The 17,769-nt window shown below is 38.7% G+C and overlaps 1 protein-coding gene across 4 annotated transcripts in view; it reads right to left on the bottom strand.

Annotated features, from left to right (window-relative positions):
- The window catches only part of hrg (hiiragi), a 210,618-nt gene that overhangs the window by 96,814 nt on the left and 96,035 nt on the right, over positions 1-17,769 (bottom strand). For all 4 annotated transcript variants that reach the window (XM_067151793.2, XM_067151794.2, XM_067151796.2 and 1 more), the window contains exons 6-8: positions 2,639-2,743; positions 2,404-2,554; positions 902-1,113 (exon numbers count right to left, since the gene is read on the bottom strand). In XM_067151793.2, coding sequence (XP_067007894.2) covers positions 902-1,113; positions 2,404-2,554; positions 2,639-2,743 — 468 coding nt within the window. The remainder of the gene's footprint in view (positions 1-901; positions 1,114-2,403; positions 2,555-2,638; positions 2,744-17,769) is intronic.

The raw sequence follows: 17,769 nt of genomic DNA, 5'->3' as shown, positions 1-17,769 counted from the left end.
GAAACGATGTTAACAGCACGTGAACAACACAATAACGAACTCATTCTTTCGTCTCGATTAACTGAGTCGCTAGCCTCTCTTGCTTGCAGGACGATTGCCAGCCTGAATCCCCAGCTGTATAAAGTGCACACGCTGCTGTAAACACGATACCGAACGCGACGGACAAAACACTCACGAAATAAAGCATCATATAAATATGCTTTAAAATGAGGTTTTGTAAATTACACAAGCACGTAAGAATTTATCTTTTATCTTAGGGGAAGAGTATTAGCCGTACTAGAGGTTATATTGGTCAAAAATTCAAAGTAAGAAATAAATCAGAAAATCGGAAGACGAGTTAAAAACCGGAAAGTTTCCGGGTAAATCAGAAGGGATGGCATGCATGTATGAGAGTATAAATCACTTGATTATAGCACAGAACACAATGCAGGGAAGTACCAACACATAGTTTAGTCCTGTACCTCTGTATCAGGTTTGACCATATTCCCTGCTATTCTTCCATGCCCATTCTATTATTCTTTGCTATTCTAAGTTCCAGGCTTTTCATGTGTCCAGTCTATTTCTCAAGAGCTTTGGTAACGAAAATGGCATCAACATGCAAAACCTTCCACCCATGTATCACATATTATGACCAATTTCATTTTATTAAATCTTTGATAAAATAACTACCTCTACAGACAGTCTGCCCGAGTACCCCATAAGCCTTGGTGCAAATTTTGGTATTAATTAGTGAAGGCGTGTAGATTTTATTACAACAAACTAACACAACCTTGTCTTACACCCTTTTGTATCCTTACCTCTTTGGTTACATGGTCTCCGTTTCTCATAGTCTATAGACTATCAAAAAAAGCCACAAAAGTACATATTACAGCTATTTTGAATACAGATGTGAATGTCTTACCCGAGGATCCCAGACAGGAAAACCCAAATTGACAGTATCAGGCTGCTTAAGAAGAACTGGCTGTGGCCATTTCCATTTCGAAAAAACAAGAAAGAATTTGTGAACCAGGGTAGCAGCTACAGCATTTGGATACAGCTGACATGTCCGTGCTACTAGCATGGCCCATGACACACCACCCAAGTAGCCCAGCACATTGCTGTATATTCCATGTTCTGAAAATAAAAACGACAAAGTGGAATACATAAATCTAATGCAAGAAATGAAAACCCAGCATATATCGAAATTTACAGAGACCCTAAATGATCAATAGCACAGTACCTTCCACTAATCAGTGGTAACAACAGTGCAACAATATATGAAGAAGGAAGGGCGAGCTACAAGCACAACAAATATAAACAACAGGGGAAGTTGAAAAACAATTATGGTCTCTTCCACAAGATGGGTTTTGCGGGACACGCCCTCACCTACATATTAAATTTGCGACTTTTATTTATTTTATGTGTTAGGTTCTTCAGTCTACTGAAACAATTATAAATTAATTGAGTCGAAACTGAAAAGAGATGGCTTCAGATATTAGAAAAACTGAGAGCTAATAAAATAGCGTTCTTAAACTGAACACTACATTATTAGGCAGTCCTCCACGAAAAAACTATAAAAAAACTTAGCCACAATATTATATCTAAATAATTCTATTCTAACACACACGTAAATTCAAAGGAGTTCTCCATTCCCATTAGCTTCAATGTCTATACCAAACTTACCCACTCTGTACCCCATCTTGAGATCTAATTTTTGCCTATTGCCACATCTTAGCACTTGACCCTGATTCAAACAAGCAAGCAAGCTTGTTCTTTTAAGTGACCGTTGACATAGTGATCACAGCAACATGTCCCATTTTACATGTATTCTTCATTTTAAAAATCCCACATACACTGGCCAAGACTCGAACCATGACCACGTTAGGGAGAAGCCAGTGCCACTCTGCTATCACCCTGATTAGTTCATCCCTTGTTACTAAATGAAACTAGTGTATTCTTGTCTACCCTTTCTTGTGGGAACTACCCTGAAAGAACTCCAGAAATCTATCCCTCATCCATGTGAATAAACATTTCCTTAAAAAGTAAGAACAGACACATCTGATGGTCACCAAAGCACACCGGAAAGAAAATCTAAATAACCCCAAAATTAGAATAATTTCAAACATTCCTTATGCAGCCTTTCTTTATTTCTTCCCCTTTCAGCAGATTACCACGTATGCAGACTAATTTACAGGACAAGCCTTAACAGAATTTAGAAAGAAAAAAAAAACATTTACCAGAAATAATCATTTGTATGCAAATCCTATCCATTAAGGAAATAGACCGAGACCAGCAAACATTTATATAGTATGTGCATACAGTCCAGTTTTGGAACAGATGATGGTAGTGTTACCTAACTTTCTTGTTAATGACTACAGTACTAGGGTTACTTTTTTCTTTTTGCAACAGAAGTAGTGTTCTTACTTTTGGCCCACAGTTTTATGGCACGAAGGGAGAGACGGAAGCTTTCTATATTTGGCACAAGCCTCAGAATTTCATCAGTGACTCGACATCCGTTGAGGCTACGCACACATTTCTGGTCCAAATTTTTCAGAAGGTTATCGTCCCTAAGGTCCTGGAAACATAAATGATATCAATAACATTCATTAAATAACACATCATCAACTGGAAAATTCAATGCTTGAATGCAAGACCTTACCATTGCATCTGGAATTTCTTTCAATGCCAATCTGGCAAACAGCATATCTATTTCAATTCCATCAAAATTCATTTTTATCACTGGTACAAAAGCTTCTTCAACAGCCTATTAATAGAAGAGAAATATTTTAGCAACAACTCAAAAAAACTACTTATGACTCAAGATAAATCAAAGCTATTTTACATGTTTTTAAGTTTGGAACAGATACCTAGTCACTCTCTTAATAAGCACAAAATGCAATGATTGGATGAACAGAGATGCAATTGTTCAATTTTCTAAAGACACACAAAACTGGATATTATAGACTGAACATGCTTAATTAATTCTAGCTCTACTTTTTCCTCTTTTGTGCTATTTAACAAGACTGACATATGAATTTTTACAACTTCAAGAAATGCTAATCAATTAAAAGGGCTCACTGGCTTCTTGTTTTAACCATCAGTTAGTACCATGCTTTACTATAACTTATGGGGTATTGTGAGATCTAAGACAAATGTGGTAATTTTTAGTTAGGTAAATAGGAAAAGTGTTTCATGCACCGTTGTAATAAATGTCACTTCAATGTAATTAAAATTTATAATTCTTTATGATATTAACTTTACTTTCAAACTATTATTTCCACTATCATTATTTTTACCAGTCACAAACGGAATGAGAGGAGGAGAACAAAACAAGAGCAATGATGCTTGATATATATATATATAAATTTAGTCAGAGAATAAACATTTCCTACATAAGGAGGTTGACTATAAGGACAAAGTACGAAGGCGGATCAAATATAAACAGAGATTTGAATTACCACTGCTGTTAGTAATAATTCTAAGACGGAGCTTTGCCAGGATGTACGTGGCACAGCTCCCTTCCTATTGCTACAGCAGTAGACCAGAGTGAAAAAGTTAAACATAACGCCTCTTCCCTTTGAGGAAGCTGACATCATTTTTGGAATTCCTAATCTCTCAGTAATTGTCTTATTTTCTTAGAATCCAAAAGACGATTCTTGGAATTGAATAAGCTGATACAAGGTGAAATGTGCAGGTTTTGTAGCCCGTTGTTACTGACTTCAGAGAGGTGTTTATGGGGTATTGTGAGATCTGAGACAAATGTGGTAATTTTTAATTAGGTAAATAGGAAAAGTGTTTCATGCACCTTTGTAATAAATGTCACTTCAATGTAATTAAAATTTATAATTCTTTATGATATTAACTTTACTTTCAAACTATTGTTTCCACTATCAACTGTACAAGGGACTGCTTTTAAAGCACAATCCTGAATCGATGATGTTTGTACTCTAAAGGGGTCCAAAATCCAGGTCATCGGCCCCTCAGGACAGTACAACCATGGTATTTGTCATCTTGCGGTACTAATCAAAAGTAGCGCAGACTCACAGTATTCCACACATTATGGTACTACTCACAGGTAATGTAATACGTGCACGTAACACAAACCTATGCCGTTTCGCAAATTGCGGAGCCACTTACAGGCAACGCAAACCTATGGTGTTCCTCACACAGGTGTACTAAACACAGGGACTCGTACTATCACGTGGTGTTCCTCACATAGTGGGTACTAATCATAGGCAAGGCAGACCCATGACGTCGCTCATATAGTAGTACTAATCACAGGTACTGTAAAACCCACCCTGATTCACACAATGTTGCTACTAAAAACAAACTTATTGTGTACCCCATGTGGTGGTACTAATTACAAGTAGTCTCATGGTTCTAATTCGATCATCCCTTGGTCGCCCTTCTTAAGACAGGCAGAGGATACTGTGGGTGTATTCTTTGCCTGAAACCCCCCCCACCCACCCACACCCCCAACGGGGTGTAGGTTTGGTCTGCAAGAGCTACTTTAATTCGCTCAAGTCTGCCGGGAAGCCGGTTAGGACCCCCTATCCGCCATCTAGGACGCACCACGTGGGAGTATCACCTCTCCCCCTGCTATGCCAGCGTAGTAGGTTCGTGAGGAAACAAGATCACTAATCTGTTGCAGGACTGCTTCCCACTGACATTGGAAAAGTCCTAGACCACTGAACTTCAGGTGTGTGCATATCATATTGTCAGGTATCAGGAGGAAGCTCGAGGATTTTTTTCAGGGTGCATTTTGCCATTTTATTGCTGTCTTTGAGAAATTTCAGAGGAATATAGTTCAGTGCAGCTGTCTGAAATGGACAAATTAACTTGGACACACATCAAAATTTATGACTGACTTTTGTTCTGCATGGAGGAAAGGAGAAGATGACAGCAGCCCCAATTTGAGAACAAAGATCATGCAGTGTTGAATAATTCCGTTCTGAAAGTTCACCCCGAGATATCTGTCTTCTTCTTCAAGCGATCATTCCTTTATGATTTTTTTGCCATTTTTAATAATCATCTTCACTATTTTCCTTGTCGATACCGGACCAATGACCACACAGTTTTACACCTTAAGATAATCATGACAAAAACCATCGCCGACTAACACGATTAAACAATACTTCCATGTTAGCAACGCTCAGCAACAAAAGACTAAATTCATTCATTATATTATCATAGTCGGTATGGTAAAACTGTACAAAACATACATGTTTGGAATGTGTATTTTCTATAAATTTTGTCCTGTAATAGGACCAATAATATAGGAATTTAAAAAATTACATTTTAGGCGCCTTCGCCTAAACTACCATATCGTCAAACAGCTCGCTTTGTTCTGGGCGATTTCTGACAAAAGAGTAGCGTTTAAAGATAAAAATGTCATGAAATGTAATTATTGTGTTGCCTTAAAAAAGTATGTACTGTATTGTCCCTATCACGAGCCAGAGGCTCATGGGACCTTTTGTCACCAATAAATAAAATAAATAAAATAAATGATGTTCCGTATTGAACTGTATCACAATTAAATTGAAATACAAATAACGTAGTTACACCTATTCAACACAAATAAATAAGAAATGTAGTATTACATTTCTATTTAATTATAAGCGGAAGCGGTACCGGTTTCAACCCCAGTCTGAGTCATCATCAGCCGAATAAAATGCAAAAACAATACATAGGTAAATAAGAAATTAAAGAATGAGTCTTTCACAAAAACAGTTGAGGCAGATATTCAGATCGCGCCTTACTTCATATAAGTGACTGACCTCCTTCTAGATTTTAAGATTTAAAATCGCACAGTGCCAATCCCCATTATCTTATTTTGTCTCATTGCAAAGAAATTTTCAAATTTAGTTCTTAAGATTGACTTTCAAGTCTTTCTAAGATATTAGAACAACTCATTCTACCACAATTTTAATGTGTCTCTCCTACTAAACTCAAGTTATTAAGGCATATCACCAAAGATTCTGTATTTTATGATACTCTAGTAGATCAAGTTTGAGTTTGTGAAATAATGGTTTAATTGTTCTTGAATCAATGTTTACAAACGTAACCATTCTTCAAGATTCAGATTTGGTTGATCCTGTCACAAGTCCAATTCTTATCAAATTGACGAGATCTTTGAATCTTTATAGACTCTTATCCTTAAAGGGTATAAACTTTTTACCAGATCTCATTGCAGAGAAATTTTCAAGTTTAGTTCTTAAGATTGAATTTCACCTATTTCAAAGATGTTAAATATGCTACTTGTTTTAAGTATTTTAGAATAACTCATTCTACCACAATTTTAATGTATATCTCCTACTAAGCCCGTGTTATTAAGGCATGAGCAAAGTTTATGTATTTTATGATGTTCTAATACAGTAGGTTTAAGTTTGTGAAAAATTGTTTCAATAGTTCTGGAGTCATTGTTTACGAACATAACCAATCTTCGAGATTCAGATCTGGCTGATGATGCTCTGCAAGGGAGCGAAACATGTTCCACAAATAACTTGTCAAGTAATGAAGATATTTTAAATGTGACATTATAATGTATTGAACAGGTGGATTACAATAAAAACTTTGTTACTGCAAATAACACATTTCAATATGGATTAAAACATGAGATTAGTCACTTGCAATAAGTGGTATGTTCCGAACTAATACCAATATAATGGTCCGTTATTGGACATTATAAATCAGGGGGGTGAAACTCTAATAGGGCTTTTGGTTCCAATCTGTAGCTAGCTTCAGGTAGTTTCAGTCTCTTTTTCTAGATGGCGCTGGAGGTCATTCATAACGTGTAAATAGTTATATACACGTTCTGTAGATGGCACGCAAGTAAGCATGAAATGAGCGATGTTAATAATTAAAGGCAGTTTGTCTCGAAGTGAAGTATTTAAAGTATTTCAAGTCTAACCTCAATCAGTGGGCACTTCTCACAAATTAATTAGTCATAAAACGTCAAGCATTGTGGAGATAATATTGCTGAATTGCATCGAATTCGACTTTACCCAATCGATTAACCTTGTTCGAACTTACATCGATTTTAATCGATAGTTCCCATGATGCTACAGTATTTGTGTTGTTTGAATTCCAAGTGCTCATGTGGTTGTGATGTAAATCTTAGTTCCTTCCTTGTGCTTGTTTATTTGAAATATATCTTCGCCAGTCTTCCTGAAATCCTGTATTTCCTGTTTGAGTACACATCAGGGGCTGAAAGCTGAATGGTTCTATTAGTGTAGTTCCATATATTTCCTGTCTCAGTGCATTTAATTCTGTTATTTTTATTTTCATGTGATACTTGGATATTGATGTGATACCCCTTTGTCTTGCATATGGTGTGCTCTGTTGTCTTGCTTTCGAAGGGATTTCGTATTTGTTATAATATCAGCTTTGTGTTAATGTGTCAATCATTCATTTGAAGTTAAAAGCTGCTTTGAGGTGTGAGGTTATGTCCTCAATAACATAGTATGCCATACGAACTAGGGGTATCAGATCATTATTTACAACATAGTAAATACTTGAAAATAAAAATATATGAATTACAATGTATTGGACATGGAAATAGTAGAACTGCATTGTAATCGACGAATGGTAGGGATCGGGGGGTGGGGGTGGCAGGAGAAGGGAGGGGGGCTTTAAGCATAACCGGATGTGCGTCACTGCGCCGGATGTTAATTCTCCGCGCTATCTGTTGATAGTAATACTAAGGTATTGCACCAGAATGCACACTGTGGCGCTATCTCGGAAAAGAGACTAAAACTACTAGCGCCAAGTGGCTTGGAACCGAAATTTATCATTGAGTTTCATCTCTATTCTATTCTATCCTCTTTGTTATAAATTTTCCAGCTAACTCATTCTTGGTTGCCTGCGTTTCGCCCTCGTGTACTAAGTTAGGCTCTTCAGTTGGGACTTAGCACACCACCCAAGACGCAAGGCTAGTGCATACCGTGGAGGCCACTGCATAGGCTACTTGAAGTCACCAGCAGTGCCAATGCACTATGAGAGCTATGTCTCAATTTCCAAAAATTGATGCCTGCCTGGCCATCAAATGATGTAGATGTTGATTCCCATAGGGAACCTAAATTATTTGTCCTGAATGAGTGGAGAGATGGCGTGGAATGACATCATTAGACGAATAAGTTTGAGTGGTGTCTTTAAAAGTAGGAAAGATCACAATATGAAGATAAAGTTGGAATTCAAGAGGACAAATTGGGGCAAATATTCGTTTATAGGAAGAAGAGTTAGGGGTTGGAATAACTTACCAAGGGAGATGATGTTCAATAAATTTCCAATTTCTTTGCAATCATTTAAGAAACGGCTAGAAAAACAACAGATAGGGAATCTGTCACCTAGACGACTGCCCTAAATGCAGATCAGTAGTGACTGACTGACTGATTATGAATAAAACTTGTTTATAGCCTAGACCAGGGATGGCGAACCTTTTCCAACTACTGTGCTTTTTTATGTCTGGATTATTATTCTCAACTGTCTACTGTGCCACTTGTTATTTTCGTTTGTAATGGCTACAACCCCCGCCTCCACTCACCACCGCCACCACCAACTTCCATCGCTAATTCCAAATTATGTTTCATAATATGTTATTATATATATTGAAAAATACCTAATACATGTGATTGCATGTTTCGTGGTCGTATTTTTCCAATACCGCAAAAATACTTCGTAGCTACGTCATTTAAGTTCGTTTCATAACTTGTCTTCACAACATTCATTGTAGAAAATAGCTGCTTACAAAGTAAGTAGCGCTGTAGGAAGTTTCTTCATCACCGAAAACTTTTGTGGAAAGCTGTTCCACTGTTCAAGTATTAAGGTCTTCTGGAGAGAGTATTCATCATGAACAGTACACTCAATTTTCACTAATGCTTCATCAAGTTGTACGAAATTTTTCACCCATAAATGCTGTCTTAAAATTCAGTCAACTCCATTTCTAAACTGCCAATGTCTAACCACTCAAAAAAAAAACTCATTTGTGCAATATGAGGTTTTGAAATGAAGTGAGATAGTTTCTCCAAATTTCTAAATTGGGATAATTTCTTGGCAACTATTTGTCTTACGAAATTCAAAACAATAAACAGTTACTCACTAAGAATAATTACGCGATGCTGGCAACCACACACAAGCCAAACTTCACTAATTCACTGATGTGGGTGAACGAATGGCTCATCGGCCATATCTGACATTTATTTCTTTTGACTTCCTGACCTATCAGTTTTGCAGTGTTGGCATAATGCACGTCTGAATGGAACTAGAAATTAGATTTTCGGTATGTATTTCTTAAACCTGAAACACTATGACTATACGATGCATGGGATACGTATAGTCTACAGTACAAAACGTACATACATACATATCCCACGTCGTTCCATCTTAAGGGATGGGTCGGCAAACGAGGCTTCTCCACCAGTTGCGGTCCCTGAACTTCCCTCCTTCTTCAGTGCTTTCCAAAGTATGTCCTCTCTGTTGAATGTCAATCTTCACCATGTCCTTGTACCTGAGTCTTGGTCGCCCTCTTGGTCCTTTGTCTTGAAGTTTTAGATCGTACATTTTTTTTTTTTTTTGGTAATCTGTTATCACCCATGCGTTGCATATGTCCATACCATCTCAGCCGCTGCACTGTTATTTTGTCCTGCAGTCTTACAACTTGAGCCTACTTGCGGATTTCCTCATTACGGACTCTGTCCCTCCGTGTTCTGCCGATCATGCTACGGACAAATTTCATTTCTGCTGCCTGGATTCTACTACCATCTTTGTTTCTCATGGTCCATGTTTCGCAACCATAGGTCAGGATTGGTACGTAATAAGTTTCATATATGACTCTCTTACATTTTGTTGGTATTTTCTTGTTCCATATTATGTCTTTTAACTATTTTGCAAAAGTTGCTACCTGCCTGAATTCTGTGGGAAATTTCCTTATCTATAGAACCAGTATCAGAGATAACACTTCCAAGATATTTGAATTGATGGTTCATCTGTAGCTGTTTCCCCTCCATTTCAATGTGTCCCATTGGTTGCCCATATCTCTTCATGACCATAACTTCACTTTTCTCTTGGCTGAAGATGAGTCCATATTCTTTAGCAGATTCTGCCCAGGAGTTTATTTGTCCTTGAAGATCTTCTTTAGAGTCTCCCCACAAGCATATATCATCCGCGAACAATATAACTTTCATTTTCTTACCTCCAATGGTTTGGTGAACTTTTCTCTGGATCTCGTTCATCACAGTGATGAAAAGAAGAGGAGACAGAACACCACCCTGTCTTAACCCAGATGTTATATCGAAGGTTTCAGTCATTCCTACAGGTGTTTTGACTTTACTTCGGGTATCTTCATACAAATTCTTGATCCGGTGTATCATGTCATCCTGTATTCCAATTTTCCTCAGTGCTTCCCACACCTTCTCTCTATTCACTGCATCAAATGCTTTCTTGATATCCAGAAAGACTAACCACAAATCTCGATTGTGTTCATAGTATTTTTCCATTAACTGACAGACTGTAAAGATTAAATCAGTTGTTGATCTCCCTTTCCTGAATCCATACTGTTCTTCGAAGAGGTTCTCTTCACTAAGGGGTCTGATTTTACGCTCTATAATTCTTTCATAAAGTTTACCAACTTGAGATGTCAAAGTGATGCCTCTATAGTTGGAACATTTCTTTCTGTCTCCTTTCTTGAAGATTGGAATTATGATCCCTGTTTTCCAATCGACTGGTATGTCCCCTTCTTTCCAGATCTTACGAAAGAGTCTGTAGATCCAATGTTTTCCAGAAATGCCCATTGCCTTGATCATTTCTCCATTAATTTCATCAGCCCCTGCTGATTTTTCAGATTTGATGTATTTCCAGGCATATTCTACATCATTCAATGTTAATTCTACCCTGTTGTCAGAGGCAGACTTGCAGGAGGTAGTACCAGTACTGTATTTTTGTGTAGGCTGCATGCAATTCACATTTAGTAATTCATCAAAACGTACATAAAAATTTTAATGTGCGCATGTGGTGTGCCACTCAAATTGTGTTCACGTGTCACCTACTGACACGCGTGGCATGGGCTCGCCATCCCTGGCCTAGACTGAAGTACCTCATTCCCAAACCTAACATACCAATTTTCGTTAAATTCTGTTAACCCATTTTCTCATGGTTTGGTGTTGATATGAAGTTGGCAACAAAAATTGAATTAAATTGAATTAAATTCTAAGCCTTCCCCTAAAGTACCATTTCACTCAGCATGAAGAAAATAATTTATAGCCTGAGTTGCAGTGCCTCATTCCCTGACTTTACACACCGTTTTCATTACATTCTCTTCAGCCATCTTCTTGTGATGCCTATACATACATACATACATACATAAGATGACAAGAAAAAAAAAAAGTATTTCCCTATTTTTTTGCTGGTTGTTTTACGTAGCACCGACCCAGATAGGTCTTACGGCGACGATGGGACAGGAAAGGGCTAGAAGTGGGAAGGAAGCGGCCGTGGCCTTAATTAAGGTACAGCCCCAGCATTTGCCTGGTGTGAAAATGGGAAACCACGGAAAACCATTTTCAGGGCTGCCGACAGTGAGGTTCGAACCTACTATCTCCCGAATACTGGATACTGGCCGCACTTAAGTGACTGCAGCTATCGAGCTCGGTATATTTCCTTATTACTGTGAACACGAACGATATAAAAATACCATCCTTTTTTAAATTCTGTGCAATGTACAGACAAAACTCTTATTTAATATACATACATCGTGCCCTAAAAGGAATTAGGGATATAGGGGAGCATGGAATCTGAGGTTGATACGGGTCAATATGGAACAATGAATGCATAGGATGGCTACACTCACAAAAAAGAAGGTTATAGTTAAATGGATATATTACGAAAGATGAAATTTTTGGAAAGTAACATTACATCACAAATCCAGTGTGATACCAAACATATAAGTCTGTCATAATTGTGCTGACAAATTTAGGCAAGCATTCATCAAAATAAAAATAAAACTAAGAGAATTGACACAGAATGACCTCTCACATCGTGCTTATCCTTCCTTTGTTGGCAAGTTGCTCTACTGGTAAAACAAAATTGTGCTATGGCATAAACTAAAATGATTAAGAATTTAAATTGCCCTTATATTTCAACTGAACAACAGAACATAAAGCTTTACACTCAACTGTGGCTTGACTTCCTCTTCTATTATATTTCAATTATTAAGTTCTTTACTTTATTAACTCTCATAGTCACATGAATGCCCTTCATTGTTTGACTTAAATATCTTCAAACCATGTATTTTATTGATATAGATGTTGATTCCCATAGGGAATCTGAAATATTTGTCCTGAATGAGTAAATTTACACTGACTGAGAGAGCAAATGCAACACCAAGAAGGAGTGGTCAGAACTTTATGCCAATTGCAGGGTAGACTGACGTCACTGAGGTATGCTAATGATGTGAAATGCGCCGCTGTGCTGCGCACGTAGCGAACGATAAATGGGACACGGCGTTGGCGAATGGCCCACTTCGTACCGTGATTTCTCACCCGACAGTCATCGTAGAACGTGTTGTCGTGTGCCACAGGACACGTGTATAGCTAAGAATGCCAGGCCGCCGTCAACGGAGGCATTTCCAGCAGACAGACGACTTTACGAGGGGTATGGTGATCGGGCTGAGAAGGGCAGGTTGGTCGCTTCGTCAAATCGCAGCCGATACCCATAGGGATGTGTCCACGGTGCAGCGCCTGTAGCGAAGATGGTTGGCGCAGGGACATGTGGCACGTGCGAGGGGTCCAGGCGCAGCCCGAGTGACGTCAGCACGCGAGGATCGGCACATCCGCCGCCAAGCGGTGGCAGCCCCGCACGCCACGTCAACCGCCATTCTTCAGCATGTACAAGACACCCTGGCTGCTCCAATATCGACCAGAACAATTTCCCGTCGATTGGTTGAAGGAGGCCTGCACTCCCGGCGTCCGCTCAGAAGACTACCATTGACTCCACAGCATAGACGTGCACGCCTAGCATGGTGCCGGGCTAGAGCGACTTGGATGAGGGAATGGCGGAACGTCGTGTTCTCCGATGAGTCACGCTTCTGTTCTGTCAGTGATAGTCACCGCACACGAGTGTGGCGTCGGCGTGGAGAAAGGTCAAATCCGGCAGTAACTGTGGAGCGCCCTACCGCTAGACAACGCGGCATCATGGTTTGGGGCGCTATTGCGTATGATTCCACGTCACCTCTAGTGCGTATTCAAGGCACGTTAAATGCCCACCGCTACGTGCAGCATGTGCTGCGGCCGGTGGCACTCCCGTACCTTCAGGGGCTGCCCAAGGCTCTGTTTCAGCAGGATAATGCCCGCCCACACACTGCTCGCATCTCCCAACAGGCTCTACGAGGTGTACAGATGCTTCCGTGGCCAGCGTACTCTCCGGATCTCTCACCAATCGAACACGTGTGGGATCTCATTGGACGCCGTTTGCAAACTCTGCCCCAGCCTCGTACGGACGACCAACTGTGGCAAATGGTTGACAGAGAATGGAGAACCATCCCTCAGGACACCATCCGCACTCTTATTGACTCTGTACCTCGACGTGTTTCTGCGTGCATCGCCGCTCGCGGTGGTCCTACATCCTACTGAGTCGATGCCGTGCGCATTGTGTAACTTGCATATCGGTTTGAAATAAACATCAATTATTCGTCCGTGCCGTCTCTGTTTTTTCCCCAACTTTCATCCCTTTCGAACCACTCCTTGGTGTTGCATTTGCTCTGTCAGTCAGTGTATAACACCAATATAAATGGTCCGTTATTGGACATTATAAATTTTCCCGCTAACTCATTCTTGGTTGTCAGCGTTTCGCCCTCGTGTGCTAGGGTGGGCTCATCAGTTGGTACCTAACACACCTACCAATACGCTGGCTAGTGCATATCGTGGAGGCCACTGCGTAGGCTAACTGGAGCCACCGGCAGTGCCAATGCACTAAGAGAATTTGTCTCATTACCAAAAATTGATGCCTGCTTGGCCATCAGATGCATGCACTCGAGAACGTCGTCATGAATTACTAAATTAAAGATGGGATTGACGACTGATGGAAGCCAGCCGACAGCACCTGTGAATACAAGCTCAATTACCGAGACTCGCAGATGACTGAACCGATGTCCAGAGAAGAACATATCCGAAGAAGAATGTAGCAGTACAACAACTATCCCGGCCTCAAGCAGACGCAAAATAAGATAAGTTTCACAATTTTATTTTAAAATCATATATGTTTTTCTTTCTTGTAGTTAGTTGTTGATTGATGAGGTTCGGAAGGAATGGATCGTTATATCTTCGGGAAGTATTTAATATCACATAGTTTTGATGCGGGTGATTCAATAGTGTTACATTAAGGGAGGTTATGGGTAGTCTTATGAAATGTAGGAAAGTGTACATATGTCAGTGAAGTGTTATGTTAGCAACATATCAGTTAATTCTCAATAAGCCATGCCAAAGATAGGGAGTTTTGATGAAAATGAAGTATGATACATGTTTATATCAAGTCGTAAGTTACCAAATTCGTAAATATTGACAATTTTTTGCCAAGTTTAAGCCAGTATAGGTTAAATGTGAAGATATATGGATAAGCGAGTTGCGTATTGCTATGCATGTGATTAGTTGTTGATCCATGATATATTAATTTTAAGTAATTGAGAAGTGAATTGAGTTATGCATTACATAGAATCGAATAAATAATGTTTGCATATGCAGCAGTATAAATATATGAAGAAAATATGTGGAAAGGAATGTGAGATTTTGGAACAATGTTGTCTAAGAGTAAGTAGTTGTTGAATTATGATAAATATGAAGACGTATGAGGAAAGATTTTCATATAAGGTTAAATAATGAATGATTAGGTAACGCAAATATGGATCAAGGTTATAGTGAATGGTATTAATGATGTTTAAATATGGAATAACCTATTTTACATATTAATGGCAATTTGGTTATAAACTTACGAGTCAATAATAGATAATAGTCATCAAAATAATTTCAAGTAACCTATAATTAACACTCTTATGGCAATTTCGAAGAGAATTTCAGATTATCTGTATGGTTTACCTGATTTAAGCTAAAATGCAGGTCATTGACAGTATATACGAACTTAGTATCTTCATTATGACAACCTATCTCTAATGAGGAATTAGGAATTTCATCCATGGTATTCCTTATCAACTTGCAGTCAAATGATTGAATTTTAGGAAGTGGTATGACATAATTGCAACCTGACGACAAAGCTATTAAATCTATTTAGGGCAATTTTACCTATTTCTAAGGAAAATATTTTGAATATAATTATTTATGTTTATTAATTTTTTTGAGGTAGCCATTGGAAGCTACAAAAAGTGAAACTAATCTTATTTTGTATTTGCTTAAGCAAACATTTGTGTATGCTTCAAAATGTAAGAAGAGATAAGAATTGAGCTTCAGCTACACTGACTGATAGAGCAAATGCAACACCAAGAAGGAGTGGTCAGAACTTTATGCCAATTGCAGGGTAGACTGACGTCACTGAGGTATGCTAATGATGTGAAATGCGCCGCTGTGCTGCGCACGTAGCGAACGATAAATGGGACACGGCGTTGGCGAATGGCCCACTTCGTACCGTGATTTCTCAGCCGACAGTCATTGTAGAACGTGTTGTCGTGTGCCACAGGACACGTGTATAGCTAAGAATGCCAGGCCGCCGTCAACGGAGGCATTTCCAGCAGACAGACGACTTTACGAGGGGTATGGTGATCGGGCTGAGAAGGGCAGGTTGGTCGCTTCGTCAAATCGCAGCCGATACCCATAGGGTTGTGTCCACGGTGCAGCGCCTGTGGCGAAGATGGTTGGCGCAGGGACATGTGGCACGTGCGAGGGGTCCAGGCGCAGCCCGTGTGACATATAGTGGTGTTTAGTGCTTGTTGGTAGAAATTGGGAGTAGTAATAATTATTTAAATTTTGTAACAAGTAATTCAGTTGGTCTTCAGTAAATTACGTTTTCTAGGTTAAGTAGGCTAGCTAGGTGCACCTTGTTTCGAATTTAGGTTTAGGTAATACTTTAGTTAACAATATTAACTTTAAAAATATTTGTAAATATCTGTAGGTTCGTTGGTTGTACTTACAAAGGCAGATTATCATAAGGAATAGTACCGTAACTTCTGCAGCAACTTCTCCGGTATTTCGTATAGATATACGTTCAAACTATCGCGAAGGTAATAATTTACTACATTAAAAAACACGATACGCCTGTAAACTTCCATTTAAAAAGAAGTTAAATAGATTACACGGTAATAGTTAACAGTCGTATTGTTATTGATTATTGTCGCTCCTCATATTCAAATATTGCATTGTTGGCTACAGTCGTGAACAAAGGGTGTAGTGTAGTCAAGTAAATATAAATAAAAATCAGCTGACCTTGTATTCCATTCATTTGTACTTCTGAGTAGGTAGTTAGTATCCGTAATTTATATTTCGCTCCCTCGATCTTTCAGTATTTATGAGCGGTTAGCTAATAATAATAAAGTTCATATATCCCAGTAATTGCAGTTCAAGTCCCTGGAGTAGTAGTAGTAGTAGTAGTTTTGAGAGAAATATTTGAGAAATTATTGTAGACAACCTCGTATTTTTCAGTAGGCCTAATTAAGGACACTTTTTTTTTCTCCGTCCCGTGGAGTAGAGAAAATAATAGTAATCCACCAGCTATAATAATCACATAACCACATTTCAGTAGAATTGTAGTGAAGATAAGGTATAATATATTAGATAGTATCTTGCCAGTTATATTCGTGTTTTTCTTCGTGTACGGCAATCCTTTTGATACTTAAGCATTTAACCAAACGCAGTGTAGTGTAGTGTAGATACATTGTAGTATAGATACAGTACATTTAGATAGTGCCGTATCTTGCCTGCTATATTCGTGTGTTATCTTTCGTGTATATCTATTAGACCGTAATACTAATAATAATAATTTGTCTAAGCATTTAGCTTCGTTGGTAATCTTCGAGTACAGTACGGTAGTTCTTGCAAATTTCATTTCTGTTGTGCTTAGTAGTGACATACGGTACGGTACCGGTATCGTAATTAGGATACGTCTGAAAGTAGTTTAAAAATTACTGTAGTGTACTGTACAGTAGTATACGAGTAATATCCTATTAGAATTTAGTGTGCTTATTTTATTATTGTAAAATATTTGTGTAGTACTGGTGTAGTAGAGGTATCCGTAGAAACTCTTACTAAAATATTGGTGAAATTAGGATAGGCTTAATTGCAGTTTGGAATTGTGTAGTTCTTGTGTATTACTTTCGATATTCAGTAATTAACAGCAGCTTTTATCCTGTTAGGGGTTGTAGGATTTTAAAAAAAATAGAGCACGACTAAGTAGTATTGTAGTGTAGTCGTATATTAATTACCTTCTTGTTGTGTACTATCCCAGACAATATATCCCTCCGTTCATTTATTTTTTTGCAAATAAGTTTTTTTTTTTTTTTTAATTTTTCCCCCGTAAAGAATGGCTAAGGAGCGCAAGTGTACTTATTGTGGGTGTGGTGAGGCATTGAGGGGTATGAGGGAGGAGTTGGAAAGTTTGAGGGAAATAATTAGGATTCTCACAGAAGACAGAAAGGAAGACAGGACTCCCTCAAACAATGTACAGGTTACAGTAGGTGTACAAGAGGGAGGGGAAGGAAAGGGAGGAGTTGTAGAAGACAGGTGGTCTAATGTTCTAAGGGGAAGGAGATTGCAGGCCAAGGGCTCTATTCAGGATCAGAATTCAGGACAGGTGTCTGTGCGA

The sequence above is a fragment of the Anabrus simplex genome, chromosome 7 (assembly GCF_040414725.1).
Source record: "Anabrus simplex isolate iqAnaSimp1 chromosome 7, ASM4041472v1, whole genome shotgun sequence".
Taxonomy (NCBI): Eukaryota; Metazoa; Arthropoda; class Insecta; order Orthoptera; family Tettigoniidae; genus Anabrus; species Anabrus simplex.
The sequence above is the reverse complement of the archived record's forward strand: the minus strand, read 5'-3'. Positions and strand labels throughout refer to the sequence as shown.